At 41.2% G+C, this 25,514-nt stretch overlaps 1 protein-coding gene across 13 annotated transcripts in view; it reads right to left on the bottom strand.

Moving 5' to 3' along the window:
- Positions 1 to 25,514, bottom strand: part of PLAG1 (PLAG1 zinc finger) — a 73,419-nt gene that overhangs the window by 26,777 nt on the left and 21,128 nt on the right. For 6 of the 13 annotated variants that reach the window (XR_010387966.1, XR_010387962.1, XR_010387964.1 and 3 more), the window contains exon 2: positions 4,686 to 4,785. Coding sequence is in view for 5 of the 13 variants with exons in the window: in XM_064507519.1 (XP_064363589.1) it covers positions 521 to 762 (242 nt within the window). In the remaining 8 variants the exon portion in view is untranslated. Of the gene's footprint in view, positions 1 to 520; positions 880 to 4,685; positions 4,786 to 16,509; positions 17,068 to 19,239; positions 19,664 to 25,514 lie in introns of those variants that run through there. The other 7 variants (XM_064507518.1, XM_064507520.1, XM_064507517.1 and 4 more) reach the window with 5 other exon arrangements.

Here is a 25,514-nt window from a genome sequence, read left to right as displayed (position 1 = left end):
TTTAATGGCTGCTAAACACTACACTAAGGTTGCTTTGCAACAGAACCTTTTAACTGAAAGCATGACACTACAAAGATAGTTTGACAAATTAAAATATAGCAAAACACGAGCCATTTCTCTTAAATCGACACTTTAGTTTTTGGTGGTTTTTAGCTACTGTAACAGGGGTATATGGGCAAGTATGAAAGTACTTGTGTAAAAGTCCATAGCCAAAAAATTTTTCAGTCCATACTCTTTTCTTGTGACAATTCCTTATACAAATGAAAATTCTATTCTCATTAAAAAAGCAAACAAACAGAAAACAAAAACAGAAAACAAATTAAGAAACAAAATCAAAGACATTAGCTTGTAAACTTATGCACTGTAATTTAGAATTCTAGAAACAATCCCATGTCTACTTTAATTAACATATCCTCTCTGCAATCAGCTGAAGGCGTACACAAATATATACTTTTACAAGGCTTAACACGGCCAACATAAAATAGATAATATAATCTGAAAGATAAATAGAGTTTAATACCTTAGTAATTTGTACTTAGAAACAAAGGCCTTGGTGCAGTCTTGTTGTGTGCACTTGTAGGGCCTCTCTCCTGTGTGAGAGTATGAGTGAACCTTTAATTTCTCAACACTGTTAAAGGCCTTGTCACACAGTTGGCAAGGAAAGTTTTTTCTTGGTTTGGTTTCACCACGCTTACGTTTCCCTGAAGGGACTTTCTGGGTATCTCTTACTTCTGACAAATCACCAGGAATGACAGTGGCCATCGCAGCCTAAACCAGGCCTTCTTGTTGGACACTTGGGAATTGCCCAACTCCACTAAATGATTTAGCTTTAGATGGCTTCTCAAGTTTCATGTGGTCGTAAAAGAAAGCAAAAGGGGACTGGAAAAAAAAAATAAGAAACAACTAGTTTGTAACTAAACTTAAATTTTGAAGTTTACTTGCTATGTGATGCTTCTGAATAAAACTTAAAAATAAAATTAGGTTCAGCTGGTCTAATGTAATACCTGTAGGTTTCTTTACACTATTTGCTGCAACTCTTAAAATGCATTGCTCAGGATGAACAGATCCACATATGCCCTGAAATTACACCTCACATCTTTCCCCTCAGGCATTGATGGAGAACAGCAAAGTTTCTGTCAGACTACAGGAGGCATCAAACAAAGAACTTACTTCAGAACGTATGAAGATGGCTTTTGGCAGCTTCTGATTTCAAAGGATTTAATGCTGTGCCTGTGGTGTTTGTACATACACGCACACATGCACACACACATGCACATACACGGTTATCAAAATGAAAAATTTTAAGTCCTGAAACACAACTGTACATTTGAAAATGTACACAAAAAGCAGTAGTTACACATTTTGACTGTCTGAGGGGTGCACAGCTCATATTCTCTGGTATACCAGCTCATTTTGATTACTGTATATATATGTATGTATGTATTCTAATAAAATGTACACATTTCCAATAATTTTTAATGATAAGTGAAACTCTCCTGTAAACTTATCCTCTGCTAATAAATACTTGTCATAGGAATAACAGAAATCTCACAGCTTAGGGTATTGGCCCAACCCTGGAAGCACGCGTGCTGCTCACGCTACGCTGCAGGATGCATGTGTTGTGGACGGGGAGGTCTAGCTCAGCTGGGGAGGGAGGAAGGCTCTCAGCTCGTCACTCCGGGGGGATCGCTGCCTGTCGTGGGGCATGACGAACTGCGCATCAGACGCTCAGCTAAAGGAGGCGCGTGATGCTCATACACAATTCGTTGGCAAGGATAGCTCTAAATTCACAATCTGGTAACATACAGTAGCAACCGGGCATCTGTGATCACAGGGTGCTTAACAATCTGCCACTGTCAGAAGTGGCCGACAGCTTTTTTTACGCATCCGAGCATGATTGCTACTCTAGATACCACAACCGGAGCCATCCATAGCGGAAAAGGCCAACCATTGGGTCTGCAGCCGCTGGGGAGCGCAGAGGAAGATGCATCGGCAGCCTTCGGCGTAACCAGGGGCAGGACCAGCGAGCACCCAACTTGGCCTTTCCCTTGCAAAGCAGCAACCCCCGGTTTCGCGGGCGGCTCCTGCAGCTGCCACCGGCCTGGACGCCTGCGGGTGCAGCTGCGCACCTCGGCCTGTGGGTGCCCGAGGCCGGGGCGGCCCGGGAAGGGCCGGGCGGGCTGCAGCCCCCACGCCGGCCCGGCTGCCCCCGCGCAGCGCTGGGGAAGCCGGCAGCTGTCAGGACAGGTGGAGCGGGGCTGGCCGGAACCGGGCGAGGAGCACCAGGCCGCAGCTGCTTCAGCCTCACGCCACCGCCCCGAAAAACAAAACGAATCCTTCCCCGCTGGCATCCAGAGGAGGCTGGACGGCTTCGTGGCCCTCTGCCCCATGGAGGCTGGGCCCCGCGGCGTGGACGCTCTCGGAAAAAGGAGCCGAGAGCACTGTGCGGGTGCAACCGGTGCGAAAATAAGTAACCCCCAGCATGGCACGGGGAGGAAGCAGGGAGCAAGGCAAGGCTGCGAGTTTCCCAGCGTGCGGGAGGCGAGGAGGGCTGGGGGCAGGGAGGGCCGGAGGGGGAACGGGAGGTGCCTCTTTAATATGTGCATGTGCATTTTAGGAATGCTTCGGATTGAGATTTCCATTTGAAACGCATGTACAGAGTATGTCTTTGTCTGCGCCTCGTCCTCCCTCCTCCCCATAACTTCTCCCTTGTCTTAATACGAGGAAAGAAATACTGGCAGATCAAGATGGAAATCTGCTACTTTTCAAAACCTACAATCTTTGAATAGCAGATTATACTACACTCTTAAATCACAAACATTTTGTAAGACCACCTCCCCCCCCCCAAGTTTTGTATGAAACCACTAATCTTTTTAAAGACATCCAGTGACAGAAAAGGTGTTTCTTTAAGGACCCTTATTACTTTAGATTTGTCTCTGACTCATTCCAACTCATGGGACAAAGCCTGAGGACAATCCCATGAGTGGGAACATACACAGGCCTTCAAAGAATCAGCTTAATTTTAGTTCCTCTCTTTCGAGGAACTTTCTAGTTCATGAGTGAAGGGATGAAACGGTTATTTGGAAATTTGAGACCAAAGTCTGTTTCTGCAGCAAAAATAAACGAAGACTAATTCCAAAGGCTTCAATGGAGCTGCCAATGCAGTCAAAAGGAGGATATGTTCCACATAAAAGTTGTGACAAATTTGTAGATCGAAAGATTTTTCAATGTACACTTTAATCAGAATCTGTTAATAGAATTAATTGTACTTTCCTGCAAATTAACACACTGGTCTTCTACGCATATTGGCCCGAATATAGAATGAACTGTTGTCTTAGCCTGTCCTCTCCTGACAAGTGAACCTTGGGGAGGGTGAATCCAGCCCACTCGACGTTTACAGGTGATGTCTCTATACCACACAGGCACCTAGGAGACCTACCACAGGGAGTGGACCTCCCTGCACAGCCCAGGCAGGAGCTCCAGCAGTCAGTCAGTCAGAAACCACCTACCGTGGCAATGGGGGAAGACAGAGCTAGGACCCCTTTAGCCTCCCTGCCAAACCCACACCTAGCCTGAGAAGGGGCAGGCAGGAGGAGCAGCAAAGAGCAAAGATCCGTGGTTTGCTTTAGGCTAGTGGGATTAACATGATCATGCTGGGTCCAGTGCTCAGCAGCAAGCAGTCTGCGTGCTAAGCAGATGGCAAGGGTAGGAGGCATGGCTGGGGGGTGAGTTGCCACGCGGATGGGGGGCAACAATGCTGGAAATGAGATGCAGCTGTGGGGCCAAGGAGGTGCAGAAGCGCTGCATGGGGTTTGGGGACATATAAAGAAAGGAGGATGGGGTAAGCTGTAGGACCTTGTGGGGCAGCCAGGAGGAAATGAGCGTGCATCAAGCTGGGCAGATGCAGGATAATATTAGGCCATGAGGAAGGGCGATGTGCAGGGTCTTGTATGAGGCCAGAAGCAGTGCTTGCTGTGGAACAGCATAGGAGGTTTAATTGTTTTGGACAATTTCTCGTGTCTGTTCTAAATATGAGGATCACACCTCAGTTTTGAGGCCACCTTATATTCAGGCCAATATAACGTTACTTTTATCTTCTCCAAAACTTCAAGTAACCTAGTTGCTGTATCAAATGTAAGTCAGAACATTCATGAGGATAAGGAATTCAAGTTTTGTTTCTCTATGATCCAAATTAATTAAGCTGACTTTGAATTGCATTTAAGTGTCCTTAAAAATGCATCATTAAAACAAGTATAGTGTGGATTCAATCTTTGACAATGATAGTGTTTTATTAAAAACGTGTATGCACTATTATCTCAGTATCATTTCTCAACAGATCAGGTAATTAAGAACTTCAGTATTGATCTCTGAATAGCAAATAACCACTCTCTTTTTTTCTTGTGGATGTATAGACTGAGCAATGGAGATAAAACTTAAAAAAACACTGATCCTCAAATATTACACTTTCCAAAGACCAGCTGAAAGAATTTTATGAGTAATATTGCCTGTTTGTGTCTCAACATATTATCACTTACAATCCTCATTCTTATTGGTGCTTTCACAACTGCAGGATGAATAACTACATGCAGTGTAGCAAGCACATTATACAAAAGCTCATACATAACACCATTTTAAAGAAGCATATACTTAAAGCAGGATTAAAGCAGCTTCTGTTTAATGCACACCTGATGTTTGCCCACTAAAGTCCTCAGATTTTGGTCTTAACCAGTTCCGCTGACTCTTCTTGGAGGAAACCAGAATCCAGTACTTCCCATTTTTACTGGTCTGAAAAACAGAAGGAAGAATGGACTAGACTCTAGTGAAACCAGCATGTTCAGAAAGCCTGGGATGTGGCAAAACCAGGGGTCAGAAAGAATCAGAAAGCAAAAGTTAAAAGGGATAGATCCAACCCATGCACAAAACATTATACACTGTTAATTATGAACAGTATGAATCAATTGTTCTTGCATTATCAGTAGCAATTATGCACTTTAAGTATACTTACATCATTTCAACTAATGCTATACTGGATAGTAACACATAAACAGATAAAATTAGACAAATGCAAAGAAGCTTTCAGTAAAGTTAAAAACAAAACAAAAAATTCAGAGACCACAAATAATATAGAAATAATAACAAAACACATAAAATGCTGGGCCCAGACTTCAGTTTCTTACTCAGAAAAGACTGAATAAAAGAAGATTTCTGGATTAGGCCCAACTACACTAGAACCTAATGCCTTCATTCTGCTTAATTATACAGGAAATAGCAGCTTAAAAGGTGACCTGCAAAGGAAAATAAAATTAATTTAAAAAACTTATAAAGCCTCTTAATGATGTACATGCTACAGGTAAGTCCCAATACAGGGCAAGTCTAGGTGTGCCTCAGCAAATCCAGAGGGCCCTTCTGGAATTTTCCTTACTTCTCCCTTTTCTCTTCCACTATCCTTTTGTAAATATGCAATATGTCTTCCTTTTCTTGCTAGAAGGCCTTCTGGATAACACAGGCATATACTGAAAACATGTTCAGCACCTCACTGTAGGGGAGAGGTTTATGTCCTCCAACTCCTCCAGGCACGTAAGGGCAAAATCCTAACGAGAGCACATACCTCATGTGGCATATTAGGCTCATGATAGGTGGCAGGAGGCCCTGAAATAATGTAGCATTTCCCCGCCCCCAACACTTTCTCATTTCCCATTCACTCTTGTAAAGTGTTCTTTATTTTGGTACTGAGTTCAACTTTGCACAGCCCCAACCTCCTCTGCTGGTAAGCATGTATGTGAGCGAACCATCATGCTTGAACACATTTCAAAGGCAAAAGTGCTTTGCAGAAACTGAGGGAAGCTTTCTGACAGCTAAGAACAGTTATTTGGGGCTTTTTACATACAGGTAGGTATAAGAAACAGCTCCGGTACCTAAAGAAAACCTGAAACCTCTGTTCTCAACTAATGTACAAGACAGGGGACATAACTCTCACCTCCTCTTTTGAACGTCAAGATCGCTTTATTTTGGAGAAAAATGATGATGATTCCTCAGTCCCTCTCCCAGCAAGACCTTTATAAATCAGTTACCCTATGATACCTATCTCAACATCTCCCACTAACACAACAAAAAGGAAAAACTTCATTATTCAGATGTTTCTACTCAAGTAGCCCACAATAAATAGTCAATATTTAAAACAGCCACATAAATTTAATGAACTAAGTCCTCATACATTTAGCCTCTCCACTATTGGTATTTACAGACTATTTCCTGTTTAAAAAAAAAAATCTATTTAAGATGTTATAATGCTCCACCAAGCCTGACAAACATTTTCTCTTAAACGCTTATGATGTTCAATTCTCACTACACGTCTAAAGTTTCTTGAGCAAAAAACAGATGGACTCGGAGATGGGCCATCAGAGGCATGGAAAGACTATCATACCAGGAGAAACTGTAGCAACCGCAACCAGTAAATAAGCAAGGTAAAGGCCAGATGTACTTAAAACGCTGAATGGAATGAAGGAGGAAGGTCAGATGCTCATATTTACCACCTTAGAAATATAGCAACATTGCAATGCAGTGGATCCAGATGAGGGGAATGACATACCCACAATTAGCCTGGGATCTCAACTTCTACAGGACCATTATTAAATCAAAGAGCTTAACAAGATACATATAAAGGAGGAGAAGTTTATATGAATAATGAAAACATCTGCTACTTTTGACAGGATTAAACAAAAAGAGAAGCTAAAAAAAATTCTATGCTTTGCAACAGTAAATCAACTACTGGTTCAAAGATTGTCTCTTTTGGGCAGAATATCAAAGTCGTCTATTACAATTATAATTTTTAGACCACCCTTCTCAGAAGCTTTTGATGCCAGAAAATCTCTGAGGCAGAATGCTGGAAAAAGATGTACCATTCTTCTTATAACTGCTTATAGCTATAGTATTACTAAGCTTTCTTCTCAACCAGATGAGTTAGGATCAATTTTTAATGAATACCAAAGTTCAGATTATTCTCCACATGAAGCAGAGAAGCATCACACTGCAAAATGCACTGTCACATGTACATGCCTAAAACCCATGTGGAAACTCATAACAAAATAGACTTCTTCTACTCTTCTCTTTTATAATTTATGAGATTGTAATTCTCATAATTAATCGGCTTTTCTATTATCTATGAGGCACTAGTTTTACTAAGTCTCCAAGTACCCAGATAATTTTAGGTTAGCCAATACCTGATTTTCTGACATTTAAAGAATCAAAGAAAAAAACCAAAACCTTAAAGCCCTAAGCAAAATCATTTATTCCTGCTTTTAATATTAAAAAGGAGGAATATTCTCTTTTCAAAATTTGCAGGTCATCTTTAAGAATCTGAAAGAATAGCTGCACTTGAAAATGTTTTAAAACATGATTTGATACGCAAAGTAAAATGATAATTAAGACATCAAATGAATAGAACCAACAATCTTCCTCCTAACTTGCATTTCGTATTCTTTTTAGAGTATCCAATCACAATAAAGGAAAACATTAGTTTCATGGTTATTTTCTTTCAAAATAAGACAGCTATAATGGGAACACAGTGCCCAGTGCCAATTTGTGTCCTTGTGTCTTCTATACAGAAGAGTAAATCTAGTTTCAACTCCTGAAATTAATCAGTTTCTAAATCAGAATAACGGTCTCAGAAACATTAGTCATAATAATGATAGACTTAAAGATATCAAAGGCATTACAGAGTCATCCTCGGTTTTAAATGTTTCTTTAAGGAAACAAAATTAAAAGTGATTACTTACCCTATGGTAACTCTGATTCTTTAAGAAGTGCTGTCCACACAGATCCCCGGTGAGCACGTACTCACATGAACAAGATCAAGTTCTTTGAAGACAATAATGTCCATCCAGGCTGTGCCTGTGAACCCTTGTGATTACTACAATCAATGGCAGAAGACCAAAGGACTCCCAGACTGCGCAATGCACATCATTAGGGCACCTAATGCGGTGTGCAACAGCAGCAGCTCCAAACTCTGTTTTTTACCTAGGCTGTGGGGTAAGAGCCATTATGTGTGCAGCTACCATCAAATGGTTGCTTTGAGAAGTGGCAACTTCCAGCTTCAGTGCCTGCTCCCACATGGAAACAGCATCTGCTGTAATCCTGCCAGTCCTGAACATGTGCTCCTATCTCAAGATTTTGGAAGTTGGATGAGAGAGAGTAGACAAGGTTCACTGAGCCTCATATAAGGGACTAGGGTCCTAGCTTGGCACAAAGAGGGAAATAAATGGGCAGGGGTTGATGTCCTAACTGCAAGTTGGTTGCGAGGATAGGGAAGTGGAAACACAGACTGACCTCTTGGTTTAGAAAGACAGAAGATGAACATGTGCAACCTAGGAAGCCAGGAGCTGCGGCTGCTAATAGTGGTAATGGAGCAAACTAAGCTTGGGCAGCTCCAACCTAACCTGTCTCAAATTTGCCACCAGTAAAGTATTCTTCAGAATGAGGGACAAAAGATCACTTGTGGAACCTCTATGGAGAATGTGTCTGGAAGAACCACACTTCCTGTAGCATAAATAACCATTTTTCTTCTCTTCTGTATCAGGTGACTAGTAAGTCATACCCTGTAAGAGTGGGAGAGGAGCAAGAATACTGATTGAGGAAACCTGCTCTGTGGCATAGCAAACAGTCAGTGTGATGGCAGTGGTGAGTGATAGCAGGGGGAGCTAAACTGGAGGAAGAGAGAAGCCAGATAAGAGAAGGAGAAAATGAAGAAAATAACTGTTAATTCGTGTAACCATTTACTTTGGAATAGAAAAGCCAAAAAGGCAATTAGACAGTACCTTCATTAGAGAGCAGCAGAAATGAATGAAAAACTGCCTCACTTTGTGTGTCTCAACCAGGGCTATCAAAGTTGTGCAAATGTCATCAGAATTACTGAAGATCAAGGAATCTACTCACGAGTTAAGGCAACCGAAAAAGGAGCATCACTTAGTCTCCTCAACGGCAGGACTTGCTGCTTTCCATGCCTCCCATTAGGCAGTTTGGTTCACGGAAGGTGAAGATTTGATTCTGATCTTCTTTGACACTTCTGCTGGACCAACAGTTGGAAAGGGCTTGAAAGCACAAGTGGCAAGCTGCCCACATCTCTACAGAACAGCATGGTAGGACACAGAGCCCTGAAAGGCTAAAAGATCACTCCTAGATCAAGGAACACTGTGCCTACTGCACATGCGCACTGAGCAGGGGGTTACCTTGGAGCAATAGGTCTTAGTTCCTCTGACCTTGCAGAAAAGTACTGGACTTCTATACCAAGAGGCTCATGTGAAAGTAGCTGTGGGTAGCACAAGTTCTAGCTGCCAAGTCCGGGACTTCCAGAGATGCCTCTTAACTGAGAGCTAACTTTCAGTAAGGGAGGATATCTGCCGGAAAAGTTGATCCCACCAACCGAAAGAGTCAAACACCTAAGAAAAATCCATGCTTAACTGGCAAAGATGTTGAAGTACTGATGATGTTAGGAGTGCCTTTCTCAGTCTTGATGACCCCCCTTGATGCAGGGGTCTACGTCACTATTTGTCCTTGACTGGCTGCCTGATACAGGTTTATTTGAACAGCACGTCATTTTTTAATAGAAACAGCCAGTGAAGCCTGTTCACCTTTGATGCATAGGTTAGGTGGACCATCCAGTCTTTGGTAGGAAGATGTTTTCTTTGCAATTTGCTCCTGACTGGACTAAGGCAGTACGAGGGAGGGTAACAGGAGGTGTCTCTGTGACCTGCGTCCTGCTACATATGGTAGCTCAAGCTGAGGCTTTGACCCTGGAGGACTGAAGAAGGAAGAAGGGACATTGTTGGAGTGAGACTGTTAACAGCAAGGTGGTCTTACCAGTGAGCCTGCCTAGGCCAGAACAGGCTTGCACCTACAATTTCACAAAGTAGTACTTTACTTAATTTTCTCCCTGCTTTATTGGGTAACTTGAAAGAAATCTGAACAGTAAGCAACATGTATGCACATGTTTCTCCCCTAAGCAAAGAAGACACCTGGCGTGACTGTCATACACAAGGCACTGCTGAATGGCAGAGGGGACAGATTTCAAATCTTGGAGCCCTGCCTTTGACCATCTTGGACTTCTGTATGGGAGGTAAAGAGAGGAAGAGAGCCAACACATACATTATCTTACACTAGCAGAGAATAAGTTGGAGTTTTTATAGCTGCTGTTCTTTCACAGGTTTATAAAGAGATGTGAAAAAAAACGGGAATCTACACTAAGGCCGTGGTGGTGATGAGACAGAATTGAGAGTTGGGTGAAGTCACTTGGTCTTTTGTATTTTTGGACAATGTTTATTGTAAACAGTTCAAAGATGTAGGCACTGGCCCTACTGTAGAGCAGTGTTTCATTTAAAGGGTTTCATAAAAGAATCAGAAAAAAAATTTTTTCTTTTTTTTTTTACAAGGCTGTATTTATCTTATCTTGAACTTCAGGATTTCTCCTTATAGTAGGAAGATGGGTTCAGAAGACTCTTTTTCCATAGATTCAAGTTCTAGTCTACAATATACAGAGTGTGGATGGATGGCAACGAGAGCACATACAGACTGCAGGAAAATAAAAAAAAATTTCAAGAACACAGCAGGAGAATTGCCTATGAAAACTAATGTAGAAAAATGGAATGATATGGGCAAAACAATGAAAATATCTATCCAGTGATCTTAGGTATAAAGATAAGAATAGCTTAGCGATAATAACACACCAGACTTAACCCCCAGGTAGACTGCCTAACAGCTAAAATGTAATGAATTAGCATAAGCACTGAAACTAGAAACAGGCAATCATTCTAGTCTTCTGTTAGTGACAGCACAGTAATAACATCTTTTGTGTGTAGAACAATGACTAAGCTGTAAAGAGTGTTATGTATAAGGTAGAAAAATACAAGAATTAAGATATTTCAACAAAATTTTATCAAAGTCTTTGTTTTTTAGCAGAATACCCACAAAAGAGAAAAACTTTCTGGAACTGCATAAAATTGAGGGGAAAAAAAACCCTGATCCATCTCTTTCAAACTAGTGTCAAACATGGGCAGCAAGGGGAACAAATGGACCAAAATGGCCAAAACCAATTTTTTCCTGGACTGTATATACATAAGTTCCACTGCTAAACTTTTTTTAAAAAATATACATACCTCTTATTATTTAAGAAAGCAAGCATCTGGAGGTAAAAAACCTAAGTTGCTGTGGGACAGTAGCTGTCATATGAAAATAGATATTTATATGGGTTTGCCTCCTAAATACAACATTTTTTTTCATGATCGTAAGACTTTGCAATTTTTAAAGCTGTACTAAGGTCATGAAATGTTGGATTACCAGCATGTTAATGTAAGAAAATAACTCATTTTTATAATATGCCACAGTAGAAGGAATATTACATAACCTTTTAAGAATATTTAAAAAATACTCTACCATGCCTGCTTTTTTTTCTTCTTAAGTTTTTGGAAATGTAGAGCATGAATTTACCAAAGTTTATTTTATCATGACCTAATATTCTGTAATTAAAAAAAGAAAAGAAAATCACAATACTATCCAGCATCTTTTTGTGGGCTTTCCATGTTTCAAATTATTTAGGTCCATTTCAAATTTTAAGAGCTCAGTTTTGGTTACTAAATGTTCCAAAGGATTCCTGATTATATACTAAATTAAAGGAAACAAGAGCTCCCTAGAATTAACCCATTTGATGCTTGTGGTTTTATCGGCTTTTTAAGAATCCCTATGGCACTGCATAGATATGTTTTCTAAAAATTCTGGAGAGGCTGTGATACAAATAATGTTGGTACTGTAATTACTGTTAGAATGCTACTGTAATTACTATTAGAATCCAAAAGGGCTTTTATATATTTCTGAATCAAAAAAAACCCCTAAAGAATAACCTGCATAAATCCATTTTTAAACTGATGATGCTTCTGTGAGAGCAAACTTTTGGTTACTGTATAATTTGCATCTAGGACCATGTCATTTTTATAATAAACCCTAACCAAAAGCAAATTCTGTATATGCATAAGTAAACATAACACACATCCAAAAGGTGCCCATCAGACTATATACTATTATCATGACGATGAATTCATTGATATAAGTGAGAAACATTATTTTCCATTTTCCCCAAAGTAAAACAAGGTCTTCCTAGGATCTCTTAAGAACATGGGAATAGGTGTATGGGCCAGATTAAAGGTTCATCTAGCCCAGTATTCCGTCTCCAGTAATGGCCATAACCAGATACGTAGGGAAGAGTTAGAACAGGTCAGGAGTATCCAATACTTCTCTCTAATACCCTTCTCCAACTATTCGGACATCAGGGACTTCCACAACCAGATGTGGTTTCTATTAATTTAGCAATTTCCAACAAATCACCATTCCGAGCAATAGTCCAGGCTCTCCTTGGAAACCACACCAATTTCTAATACCTAAAGCATACTTCAGAAAGGAGTCTCACAGGTTGCCCTGTACACTACCACTTCCTCTTGTAGGGTCTGAAGCTAACTTTAACTCTCCTAACTTTTTATGGTCTTGTTTAGAAAGGCAATGGTCAGACTACCCTCTTTCTTCCTCTGCAGGTCTCTGATTTTGCAGATCTCTATGGCCTTGTCCTCAAGTCATTCCCTCTCTAGAGAGAAGTCCCAGTTTGCATAAGTGTTCTTCACAGGGAAGCCATCCCATGTAACTCATCAACCTTGCTGACCTCCTTCTCTGAGCCTCTCCCAGTTCTAGCATACCCCTTCTGAGATAAGGGCACCAAAACAGCACACAGTATTCAAGATGCATGTGAACCACATATTTATACACTGTCATACTGACATTCTCCATTTTGTTCTGGATTGGGCTCATTTTGGGCTGTGTTTTGGTGACCAATGAGCCGATGATCCCACAGAATCATCAACTAAAATCTTACTCCTGAGTGGTAATTCAGAGATCAAACCCAGCATTTTGTATGAGAAATCCGGACCGTTTTGGCCACTTATCCTCATTTATCTAGACTGAATTTCACCTCCCACTTTGTTGCTCAGTCCCTCAGCACTGTAATGCCCTTCTACAGTTCTTCACAGCTGGCTTTCTTCCTCACAGCAAACTTGCTTACCCAATTGCTCATGCTCTTATCCACATCATTTATGAATGGGATGAACTGCACAGGCCTCTGTGGAACAAAGCTGGGGCGCTCCCTTAATTGAGAACTGACTTTTTATTTCTACCTTTTGATCCTGTCTTTTAATCTGTCACTTACCCATGCAAGTACCTTCCTGCCTACATTATGGCTGCTTAGTTTCCTTAAAAGCCTTTCATACAGTTTACTTGGATTTCTGAACCAAAGTATCTTTATCCACGTTCTTGCTGATGCCTCCAGAGAAATCCAACAGAACCGTAAGGCAGGACTCTCTCACAAATGTTAGTTTAACTCTTCCCATACCTACCCTGGTGGCCACCATTTTATTTTTTATTATAGTTTTTACCAAAATAGCCTGGTACAGATTTCAGATTTGCCTGGTACAGGCCTGTAGTTCCCCTGACCTCCCTTGAAATAGTGATCTTACTACATTTCAGAGTATTTTTCCAAACCTGCACCCTTTAGGATGTACCGTTTAAATGATATAATTAGGTTGTAGAGCATGACTAGATAGAATAGGAAGCTAGTTATAAATTTTGCTTTTTGAGACAGAGTCCTGTAACTTGAATCATAATATAAGACATTTTTAACAGTTTCAGTAACCAGTCAAGAAAAATGGGTTCTGGTGCTCAAGCCTGCTAGGTGGAAATCACAATGACATTGGTGAACTCAAGATAAGCTCTCGCTCACATATTGCACCACACAACATAATTTTGTACAGCTAGCAATATCTATTCTAGAGGCAGTCAGAGCCAACACAGCACAGGAAAAAGCAGCTACCAGTCATACTACTTTGTGCTGTGCTCATAATTTAAGCTGAAAAAATAAAACTTACCAAAGACCTCAGTAATTTCACTTGAAAGTCTGCTATGCAGACAGCACAAAGGAACTGGCTGTGCTGGAGAAATTAACAGGGTGCCAGAAGGCAAGGACAGGTTTTAAATAGCAAAGTCTGTAAAATAAGCACGGACTAGGAGTCAAAAAACATTGGACTACAATAATCCAACCAGTGATTCATCATTTGGGCTTGGACAAGTCCTCTATCCTACCTCAATTTTCGCCCGCTGTAAAACAAGGGTAATACTTACCCGTATCACTAACGCAAGCTCAAATAAGGAGGACAAGGTGGTGGGAGGAAGTGTTTGAAAAATTGCAGTGGCACATAAAAGCTGAAGTGAGGTTAGCTTAGATGGTCAGAAGCTCACATTTGAGACAAATATACCAACTCAAAACAGACAGATAGAAAGTCACTGAGAGAAAGGAGAGTCTTCCCAGCACATATGCCACATACTGAGTTTACATGGTAACTCTATACAGCAGTCCAAAGAACGTAGCAGAAGCCCAGTCCTGCCCTTAATCACACAGTCTGAACAACACTGCCTGGGGGGTAAAAACTGTGACAAGGTTTAGCCTTGCCTTTTTTTTGTAACCTTGGATTTTCATATGATTTATTAGTGCTATTCCAATTAAAATGCTGGTCCTGATTTCTCCAGTTCCTCTGCCCCCCATCCCAGCCCCGAAAGAAAGGCAAAAAGTAAGACATAATGCCCAAATTCTAAGCAGCAGCAAATCTTCTAACACACCCTATTGTTGAGGAACTGCTGTTCTATCTGAAGAAAATAACTTGATAGATTACTACAGCTTTACATTAAATAAAAAGCATCACTCACATTTAGTCAAGATGGCCTTTGCCACTACTGCGGTAGTTCTGATGCTGGATGATTGTACCAAATGACGCTACGAGCTAAAATACAAAAGCCTTAGGAAAGGATAACTGAAGATGCAGAATATTTAAGGTAAAAATAAAACATACATTCTGAGAGAGATACAGTGGGTTCTGTTGTATTAAGCCTCATGTAATACTCCATTATGTGTGCATGCATATGTGTGTGTGTGTGCGCGTGAGAGAGAGAGACAGACAGACAGACAGAATTAAGAGGGCATGGAGTAAAGGACAATTTCCAGTGATGGGACAAAACCCTTTCTGAACTGGTCAGCAAGTGAATGAAAGTTGTTATTAACAGGCCTTTCAGAACCTGCGCAGCTCAGGTATTGAATATATTTTCGAATTAGTTCACACGTACCAGCTTTGCCTACACAATGATGTTAATGTACATGTAATTAGTTTATTCTGATCACAAAGACATTACAGAGTGTTTCCACCCCCATGCTGTTATGAGAGCATCCTTGTTAGGGAGGTAAGTCCATAGTCCTGCATTCACTCCAGCGTCCCGTTCGGTCCTCTAAGTGGTTCACTCACAGTGCTCTGTTCCAGTTTGTCATGCAGCACATTTTGGGATGCATGCCAGAATCTATAAGAATTCTGAGATCTGATGTCCAATTTACGAACAGTTGAAAGCAGTCATGCATAATTTACAGCTACACATGACTGAACATAGTGGAGGGAGATGAAGCCAGGCAGTTAGTATCCAGAACAGTCACCTGGAGCACAATTTTTTGATTCAGGTGACTGGCAATAAATACTAGGTTCAGGCAGCAAAAATGGAACTTCCTAGAAGTCTGTACAGCTTTTGCCCTGGAGCTGCACCAATAGAAAACTAATCTGGGAGCTCCTATCAGCCTGATGAAATGTCATAACCGTGTAGATAGTCACCAAACATCTTTACAATTAGTCATGAAGTAATCAGGCTATTACTGGCAGGGCAACTGAGTCAGGAAGGCTCACGGTAGCACAAGGAGGTTGCTCCACGACATGTCACTGCACCGGAGGTCACAGATAGCTCTGAAGGGATAGGGTTCCCAACCGGCACAAAACAGCCCACGAGACACACACCTGTTCCCCCACTCTATCCTGTCTGCACCTCCCAAACACACAGGCTTAGGACATCATCAACAAAAAGGCGTATTTCTTCACGGTCCTACCAGACACCATTTATCACAGTAAGCATTCACCAATACCAATAACGTGTGGTGTGTGATTAAAGACCTCTGTTCTGCAAGGTAATTTTTGTTCTCTGTAACCCAAGACATTAGGCAATGAAGACTTCTCCTCCCTTAAGCAACTTAGCTTAGCCTCTGCTTCCCTGATTTATAAACCTGCACTAAATGATAGGAGAAAAACATATGCAAGACTTTGCCTTGAACAGCTGCAGACTGCCAGTGTGGCAGGATTCCAGAAAGGTGGAAGGAAGATGGTGACAAAAAGGATGGAATAAAAATATGGTCTTATGACTGTACGGTATGCATCAACGTTTCATGCACGTTATGGGAAAAAATCCTGCAGGGCAGATGGAAACATGAAATGGAGATGCTTTTTTGAGTCCTAGAGAATGTATTTCTTTAAAGTGCTTTCCAACAAGACGCATGAGCTCTTTTTTACACTGAGGGAAAGTAGCTCTGCAATAACGAAAAATTTGCAACCAAAATAAAGGTATGTTTCAGTTTAATTTTATTTTTAAAACGTTGTGAAGAGATGAGTATTACAATATTTGTGTGTTGAATTCATTTTTCAGACAGGCATTTAGGAAATTGATTTATTTACTGATTTAGTTGATGGTGCTTTTTCAATGAAAAAATAATAGCTACAAAAACAAAGTAGGCAGTGCAAGGAGTGCTCCTCTAGATGCTGTGTGCAAGATCCTGAATACTGTGAGGAAACATTTCTGATTAGCTCAGGTGAAACAGTGGTCTCAATATGAAAGGTCTTTTACATTTTTCAAGGTGTTGAAAGTAGGGGAAAAGTGCTTGACCAACTGTTTAGCACCTTTGTATTGCCTGCTTCTTGTCTCCTTCTAGGATCACATAATCCATTTCAATCTTCTGGGAATCTCCAGGAAACCCTCTTTTCACAACTCTGCCTTTGCAGCCTCCTCCTGAGCTGAGCTGACAGTTTCAAGATTCAGATCCACCTTTTGTTTATCTTCTGAAATCTGACAGATGTCTTTTAGCTAATAATTCCCCTCTTCATATGGGCTGCATCATTATATGTGCTAAGAGAAATGAGAAAAAATAAATGTTACTAGTCAGCCCACTCCTTACAAACTCTATTTTAAAAATGCCACTTAGTTTCCCTCATCACCACATTCAAATTCTTTCCTCCTAAGTTTTCTTTTCACTGTGTTCCCTTCAAAAATGCAAGATGCTTTTCAAATTGCTTTCATATACTACATATATTGTTATAGGTTTTTCCGAGAAGTACATTACAGGGTGAGCTGGTTGCTATTGTTTTAAAACTTGAAATGGTAGGACACAGTTGGATCAGCATTTAAACATAAAGGTTAGGTTTTTTCCCCTAAAGAAAAAAGTTACAAGGCATTACATTGGTAATTGCAGCTCCTTATGCTGGAGGGTATTAATCTGTCAAATTTCTGGGAGATACAAGGGCCTTGTTTATAAAGACAACAGGCAAATTGGGATAACACACTGCAAGGCTATCAACGAGCTTAGTCTAAGAGTGCTAGATGAACATTTCCTCAAGAAAAAAGCCCCCACCCCCCCAAAAAAAAATAACAAAAAAAAACCCCAAACTGCTTTACCTTTCAATTTTTGTGTCAAATCTCCCCCACACACACATGCACACACACACTCCCTTTTCACCCATATTCTGGCTTCTACTGCAAAACATATTGCAAAATTAAGAAAATCCTGTAGTAGTTGTTCTATATACACAAGCCCACTATAAAATTTTAAAATAGCAGAGCAGTCTGAGATTCAATCTCAGCAAAAATTTGAGCATGCTTTTACATCTGAAACTGCATTAAGATTTAGAAACACCCCATGCACGACCAAGGTCTGGAGCAGGGGGCAGCACAGCCAAAGCTGGGGAAGAGTGCAATTGGTGAAGAGGAAATGAGAGGAGACCAAACAGCTGAGAAAGTAGGCAGAAAAGTGTAACTCATGTTTGGGACTGGCATTGCAAAGAAATAAAGTGTTAAAGCTTTAAGATGAGACTGATGAAAAGGATGCCATTTCAACTTAGTGGGGAACAAGAGTAAAAAAACTCCAATCTAAAAAAGGCACGAGCGTGAAGAAGTGTGGCCAAGAGTTGTGGTATTTGCAGGGTCAGATACTGAAGAGAGAAAACCACAGAGCCTTATGTCAACAGCACAAATGTCACAGATGACCCTGGGAGGAGGTTAAATTTGTATTTCTTGAACTGAAGGACCAACCACATGGGCAGAGGGCAGGGACGAGGGGTGCAGGCAGAAGCAGGAGGAAGAAACATGAAGAGTCCCATGTAACTCCATCTGTCCTCTACATCTGTGCCTCCCTCAGTACACACATTTCTCTCTACTCTCCAAATTCTCTTCCTCTTGCACCCTGTGAGGGGCACAGCACTTTCTTTGAGAAAAGGGGGAGCTTAGACGTAAGCTGTAGCACCGCTGTGGCTCAGTTAGGACATGCGTGATCCTTGCAATGGCTAGCTGGTTGGGCAGGGCTGCTTTCTCCTCCCAGCTCTGTACCTTCTCTGCAGCTCTGGGGCTCCCCAGGGAAGGCGAGGAGAGGGCAAGGTGCTCAGTGGCTGCATCAGCACCATCAGCAGGGTCACTTTGCTCTGTGTAGAGAACTCCAGGCTTATCAAATAGGGCAAGGTAGCCCTGGGATGGAGCTGCAAAGACTTATGCAGTGAGGAGAACCCACGGCCATCCCCCATGGGATGGATCTCTTACACAGAAGATAGAGTGTGCAGATAGTGAGGGGAAGGAGGGAAAGAAATGGAGGTACAAAGGAGCTGACACAGCAGACTTCAAGATGTCCTTCAGTAAACCAGGATTCATAATTAGACAAGATTAGCCCAGTGAAGATTGAACAGAATTTACTGGATTTGACACCAAGAATTTGGGGTGGGGTGGGGTGGCAAAGTGGGATATCAGCAGTAAAATTTGTTACGTTCTGGATGACAGGGTAAGGGAAATGAAGGCACGTAGGGGTGGTAGCTGGAGCGCAGAAGTTTGGAGATGGCCAGTAAGTGACAGTGTATATGTGTCGACAAGAGGCCCAAAACTAATACTAAAATAAATAGGTGTCTGATCTAAGCTAGAGGACTGCTGAGTTCAATGGCAAGTGGAAGAGCCACTATGTGAGCCAGGGAGCCCTACCCCAGAAAAAGTAGCTTAAATCCTGCTGTGAAATTATTGTGCAATTGAGCATGCAATACTTACTGGATCGGTTTCTTTCTCCAGCCTCTGCAGGATTCTGTAGTTACTTCCTGGGTATGGCTCCCACCTGATGAGCCACAGCGTGTCCTGCAGCCCCAGGCCCCGGCCCGGTCAGACTGCATGGCAGTGGTGATGCTACTGAGCTTTATCTGCTGGGCATTCGCATGCTTATCTTGGGGTCCTGCTGTGGCACTGTGCACTATCCGAAAAAAATCACATTCCTGGATTTGGTGGCAATGTCATTTGCAAAACCACAGTCCAGAGAATTTATGACGCTGCTCAAGAATCCTGCTGTGTTTCTCGGTCTTCTGATACTTCCTTTATGGTCCTTTGTGTTGATTCATCCCTGGGGCCAGATTTAGGTGTGCTTTCACCTTCTTTTATACGAGCAGTGACCTGTAAAAGTCCGTCCTGTAATGATTCTTATCTGGGTAGGGTCAGACATACATGAATCAGAGGTGTGTGGCCTTTACAGACTCTTCATAATTGTAATAACTCATTATGACCAACTTGCTTATGACCACCATCATAAAGAAGAGCACTCTTGGCTGCCTGCCAACACTTATATACCATTTACCTCCAGCCAACATGATCCTGGAGTAATGAAGAACATAGATAGTGCGCCAGGTACAAAGAAATATAGTGCAGAAAGTCTACCATAGCACATTAACTCACAGAAACCTTAGGGTGTAAATTAAAACATGGCAAAATGCATTTACTGCATTTGCTGCGCTTACTGTAGTAAGTAGTCTTTTTTAATACACCCTTGAGAATCAAGTTCAGCAAGGACCCAAGATGCCATAAGAGGACCGACAGTTTTTCAAAGTAACATCATACCATGAACAAAGCCATAGTAAGTTGCTTTTGTTATTAATTCCCAGTGATCAACAGTCTAGACCTTTTTTTCCACTTTTTAGGGTCACCCTTTTAAGGTTACAAAGAAACAAGTCTACCTACTATTTGCTTGAGTGAATACTATGCTTCCATACTTAGAAAAGCAAAAAAGATGTAAAACAAGAAAATGCAGTAAATTTTTCATGCAGTTTCTTTCATTAGGAGAAATCCTTCTTTCAACATACAGGAAGAATATCATGCAGAAGGTTAAAAAAAACCAAAACACAACAGGTTACTTGTCAACTTCTGACTTTAAAAGACTACTCTAATAGATAACAAATGTTTTTGGCAACTGCAGTAGCTGTTTTCAAGTGTGTCTTCTCTAAGCCACTGAGATGCCAAAAGAATAGGTCAGGTGAACATACATTTTCAGATCTACTAAATGCTGGTCCCATCTCTCTCACATTCTCCTCTGTAATTCTGAGCAAAAGGAGCTATTATCTACCGCACATCAGCTAGTGTATTTTTATCAACTCCCAATCCTTGCTTAAATAAAGAGGCAAAACCACTTAGCTACATCCCGTCTGCCTCCCTGCCAAATATTCTCTTCTCTTGCAATCTGACAGGACAATCCCTGGTTTCTGACACGCAGCTCTACCCACTCGGCTATTGCAGATTCTCCACCGTCCGTCAGCAAGCACAGCGTTACAATCCTCCTGCAAAGATTTCACCGCTCTAACGACAAGACCTGAGCAATCGCTTCAGCTCTTTACTGCAAAAGTCCACAGGTCATCGTGCACTGTGAATTAAGTGTTCAAGCTTTCTATTAGATATAGAGGCTGTTCCTTATTTACAAACGAGTGGATGTCCAGAAGACACCACTACAAACAAAACCAGTATTTATTCAGAGATATCACTAGCAATTTGCAGGAAAATGTAATAAACAGGTCACATATGAATCTGAAGATCACTGATCAGCTGAAGTGCTTAGTGGCTAACTGCGTATTTCAGCTATCTTGATTAACTTCAGTATTGCATCAAATGCTGTAAGAGAGCGACAGATCACTAATGCCAAGTTAGTCATTTTTGGTAACAGTTCTCATGGAATTTTTTCCCTCTAAATAATCAAAACAATTGGTCATTGGACCTTATAAGGAAAAGTGCCATATCAAACAGAATTTCATAAAATACAGCTGTTTTAACTACAGGACTCCCTCCAACATTATCTACAGCACCTGAATTTTGGCATTGTCTTTTTTTTTTTTTTTTTTAAGTACACAAGATAATACTATTAAAATAATCAGCAGAAGGGTAAATTGGTCACATCATTTATTCTGTTCTTACAAGACTGAGAGACATTCAATCAAATCACAGTATAGCAAATCTCAAACTAATAAACACAAATGCTTTATTTTTTAACAGCAAGCTATTTGCCTGTGAGATTTACTGCCAGAAGACAACAGACACAGTTACACAGACAACACATACACATAAATGGATCATCTAGAATTATAATATGATTCTAAGACGGCTTCAGAAAAATAAGACAAACCCTCTTCTTCCAAGACAAAATCCAAACCGACAGAAAGTTAAGACAGGATTTTCTCCCCTGTGTCTTATAGCCAAACTGACTACTGAAGCATCTGATAGCAGCTAGTATCAAGACAACATACAGGACTAGACAGAACAGTAGTTTGAATTCCTATGCCATATCAGATCTACGGAGGATAACATTTTTGTGAACTCCAGGTAGCAGTCTCCCATCTCTCCAGAGCATCTTTTGAAACACGCAGTCAAGCTTGCCTTGAGTATAGGTGAGTATATGTTTTAAGACTTCGGGCACTGGGATACCTGCCAAGTCACAACAAATATGTATACATAATCTAATCACTTAAATTTTGAGTGGAAACTCTGTGCCCTTTAGATATAGCCCTGAAGGCTACGAATAGCATTCTTGTTGGACAGGATGAAGTTTCCCTGTGTAAGTAATAACTGAGCTCTTCTGGCAACTAACCAGCCTCCAGCTTCTTCCAAAATCAAACCAAGATCACGGAGGCAGGAGGGATGGGGATGAAGATGAGCAGATGATGGGACGGGGCAAAAGAAAAGCAAGGAAGAGGAAACAGACAAATTATAGGTGGATTATGAACAGCAAGGCTCTCTTAACTGGACAATTATAAGAAAGAAATCTCTCCCCCTCACCCTGCTCCCTGCCATTTTTTCTGGAAGATAAAGTTGGTTAAAACCAGAGAATACTGTGAAGAAGAAGAGAGGGTCTAAATAGATAAAGGAAGCAAAGCAGAAACACGGTGGCAGTGTTAACGGTGCAAGGCAACATTCACTGTTCAACATATTTGAATACAGAGGGGATTATTTACAATTTTGTTATGGTCACCTTTTCTTAGGAAAAAAGAAAAGAATGAATCTAGAAATAGAAAGCATCCAGAAAAAAAAGGGGAATGAAATCCTCATAAGACTGTCCTGGCTTCTACAGATAAAAAATAAACAAAATAAAAACCCAAACAGTTTGGTATACAGATGAATAAAAACTAATAGGGGCATATCTTGACAGCGCAGAACAGTAAATAAATAACAGTGTTGCCTTCTAAAATGGGGTATATTACCATTTTTCTCTAAAAGCCAGTTACCACCCAGTTTGAAATTTCATATAGCACTTGTTTCTATGACCTATGAACTTTCTGTTAAGAAAAGCTGAACAACTGGATAAATTTTAATACAAGATCTTTGCATTTGGACTCTTCAAGAAAATTTTCACTGGCAGCCTTATTTCCTGCTGCTAACCAATCTCTTAAAATATAATATCTACTAATCCTTTAAAAAACTTGGTCTAACTTGCACAAAGCAACAGACATATCTGAAGTAGATCCAGTGCGATGTACACCACTTGTTTCAGTAGGATTTTTAACCCGTAACAGATAATGTTACAACCACAAATTTCAAACTGCATCGGTCCTGCACACTCAACTCGGAATAGCAGAGGGCAGGCAAGGGAGATGGGGAGACCCAGGCCCATGCCGTCACTGTTTGTAAGCACACAAACATTCTTTAGGAAAAAAAAAGAAAGAAATGCTTGCAAGAATTGTAAACACGAGGTAAGGATTCACGAACAGCTGATACTGGATAACGAAGTCTGACAGCGCGGCACCCACCCAAGCCTGCTATCATTAAGAACACATGAGAAAGTAACACATAGCAACTTGGCCGTAGAAACTGAATTTCTTTCCTGCCCCTATCATATCACAGAAGTCTGCAGAAGTAAAGAAAGGTATGCATCCCCTTCTCCTGCAGAGAGAGCTGGAAGCTCATCTTACTAAACCGCACTTGTTATGTATTACTGACCACACACACTTCACTTATTTCTGGCCCATAGTGACGATGATCTTCTGCCAGCCTCCCCAAACATACTGTTTTCTCCCAGCACAGCCAATTAGCCCGAGCTGCAACCATGACTAGTGCTGGGGGAAACATCTGCTAATGGGATGGGTACAAACTGGTCAAAAAGAGTTAAGATGATGGGATAGAATGGCTAAGAAAAAAGGCTCAATGCTGACAAGAATAGGTACAGAGGCCTGATGATTTCAACATGTCCCTTTCTAAAATCATTAGCTTACCAAAGCAGGGAGGTGCTTCTGGAGGAGTCTGTATCCCAAAGAGGAGCTCAGAATAGGTCAGCCCTGTGTATTTTACTCTCACTGCTACCACAGTTGTCACAAAAACTTTGTTTTTTCCCCAAAAATCTTGTACTTGCAAAGAAGAGGGCTCATATTTATGCTTCACTTTAATTACAGGGCTACAGAAACCAGCACTGTGAGACCACACTGTTTTTGCTTTTTGTTTTTTTTTCCTTTAAACATTGAAGAATCACTCGTCATGGATCTAGATACGGCACAGATAATTGGCGGAAGTTAACCTCATCTGATTTCTCACCAGATCTGACAGCTCACTTTGCAAGCAGCTTCAGCAGCTACTCTCTGGATCCAGTCCCCAAAGCAAAAGCCAAACAGCTATCTCCACAACTAGCTAACTCCACGTAAAGCGAGTGTCTTATTTACCGTAGGTCAACCGCTGGGCAGAGGCAAACGGGCCGTGCCACCACCCCAAGCTGCCTGGGTGCAAGCCACTGCTCAGCTCGAGGCCGGGCTCTGCAGTGAAAGCAGGGTCAAGCTAACACAACCAGCTCCGCGGCAGGGTGCGCTACCTCTGGCATAGCACCTTGGCTGACACTTTTGGATTGGATGTGGACACATTATCAGCCCAGAGCATGGGCTGACAAGAACGTAGTTATTTTGGAGGTGCTTCCACGTTCAATCAGTTTAAACTAAGCTCTAGTGCTTCCTCTCTCCTCCCTTTGCTTCTCACACTGGCACTCGTCTGACCACACTGCATACCAGGTTGGAAAGCTAAAGCAGTCAAGACTTAACCCTACAAAAAATGTGGTTTGTTTGCACGCAGCCTAGGTCTTCGAAGTGGCCCGGTGCCAGAATGAGAGAAGAGGCAGAGAAGAGCCATCTCAGGTGAAGGGAAGCACAAGGCCTACTGCAGCCCTAACTCAAAGTGTAAATCATCAAGAAACCACACCTATGGATTTTCTATGGTCTCTTGTCATTGACCACCTTGCGTGTCAGTCCAGTGTCAGGAAGAGCAGAAACGTTAGTACCTGTTAAACAGAAACAGACTTGGCATCACTTCTGGCTTGCGCACACAACAGCCGAGAGCAGGACAAGGGTACAGTCCTCGCCGAGCAGAGTGGGCACAACGGACTAACTATTGCGGAGCGCATGGCACTGCGAGATGCCCCCACCTTACCAAGGGTGACAATGGTATTAAATGACTAAACTCATTTTATTGGAAGCACGAATATTTTATTGAATAAAATAAGCTTGGTCAGAACTAAGTCTACCAAATACAATGAATAATCATTAACAACAAAGAGATGCAGTGGGCAACTGTTTCAATTCACTGCTCCCACAGCAATTACCATTACCTTTCATATATAAATAATAGAACTATCTTCTGATTTAACAGGAAGCACAGCTGCCATGTGATGAGACTGAAGAGTCTCAGAACAGCATCAAATCCAAATAAATATTTTGCCTTAATTCAATATTAAAGAAAGGTGGGAAAAGTGATCTGGACATACAGTACATTATGATAGCATGGCCTAAGGCTTGGAGTACAAAAGAATGAAAGAATGAAAACATGAAGGTAAAGAGCAAATAGAATAAAACATAACTGATTTTTAAGAGTTGAACTGTGTCAAACATCTAACTCCTTTCTTTGACATGAAAGCATATTCTTTAGACAAAAGCAGCACAACAATTCTAGTCTAACTCAGTAAGAAACATGATATACTACCACATGAGAAGTAGTTTGTTGAGCTGAGATGACAGGGGTTAGTTCAAGAACCATAAGGCAGGAAAAGC

Source organism: Dromaius novaehollandiae, chromosome 2 (assembly GCF_036370855.1).
Source record: "Dromaius novaehollandiae isolate bDroNov1 chromosome 2, bDroNov1.hap1, whole genome shotgun sequence".
Classification (NCBI taxonomy): domain Eukaryota; kingdom Metazoa; phylum Chordata; class Aves; order Casuariiformes; family Dromaiidae; genus Dromaius; species Dromaius novaehollandiae.
Note: the sequence above shows the minus strand (reverse complement) of the source record. Positions and strands in the feature narration are given on the sequence as shown.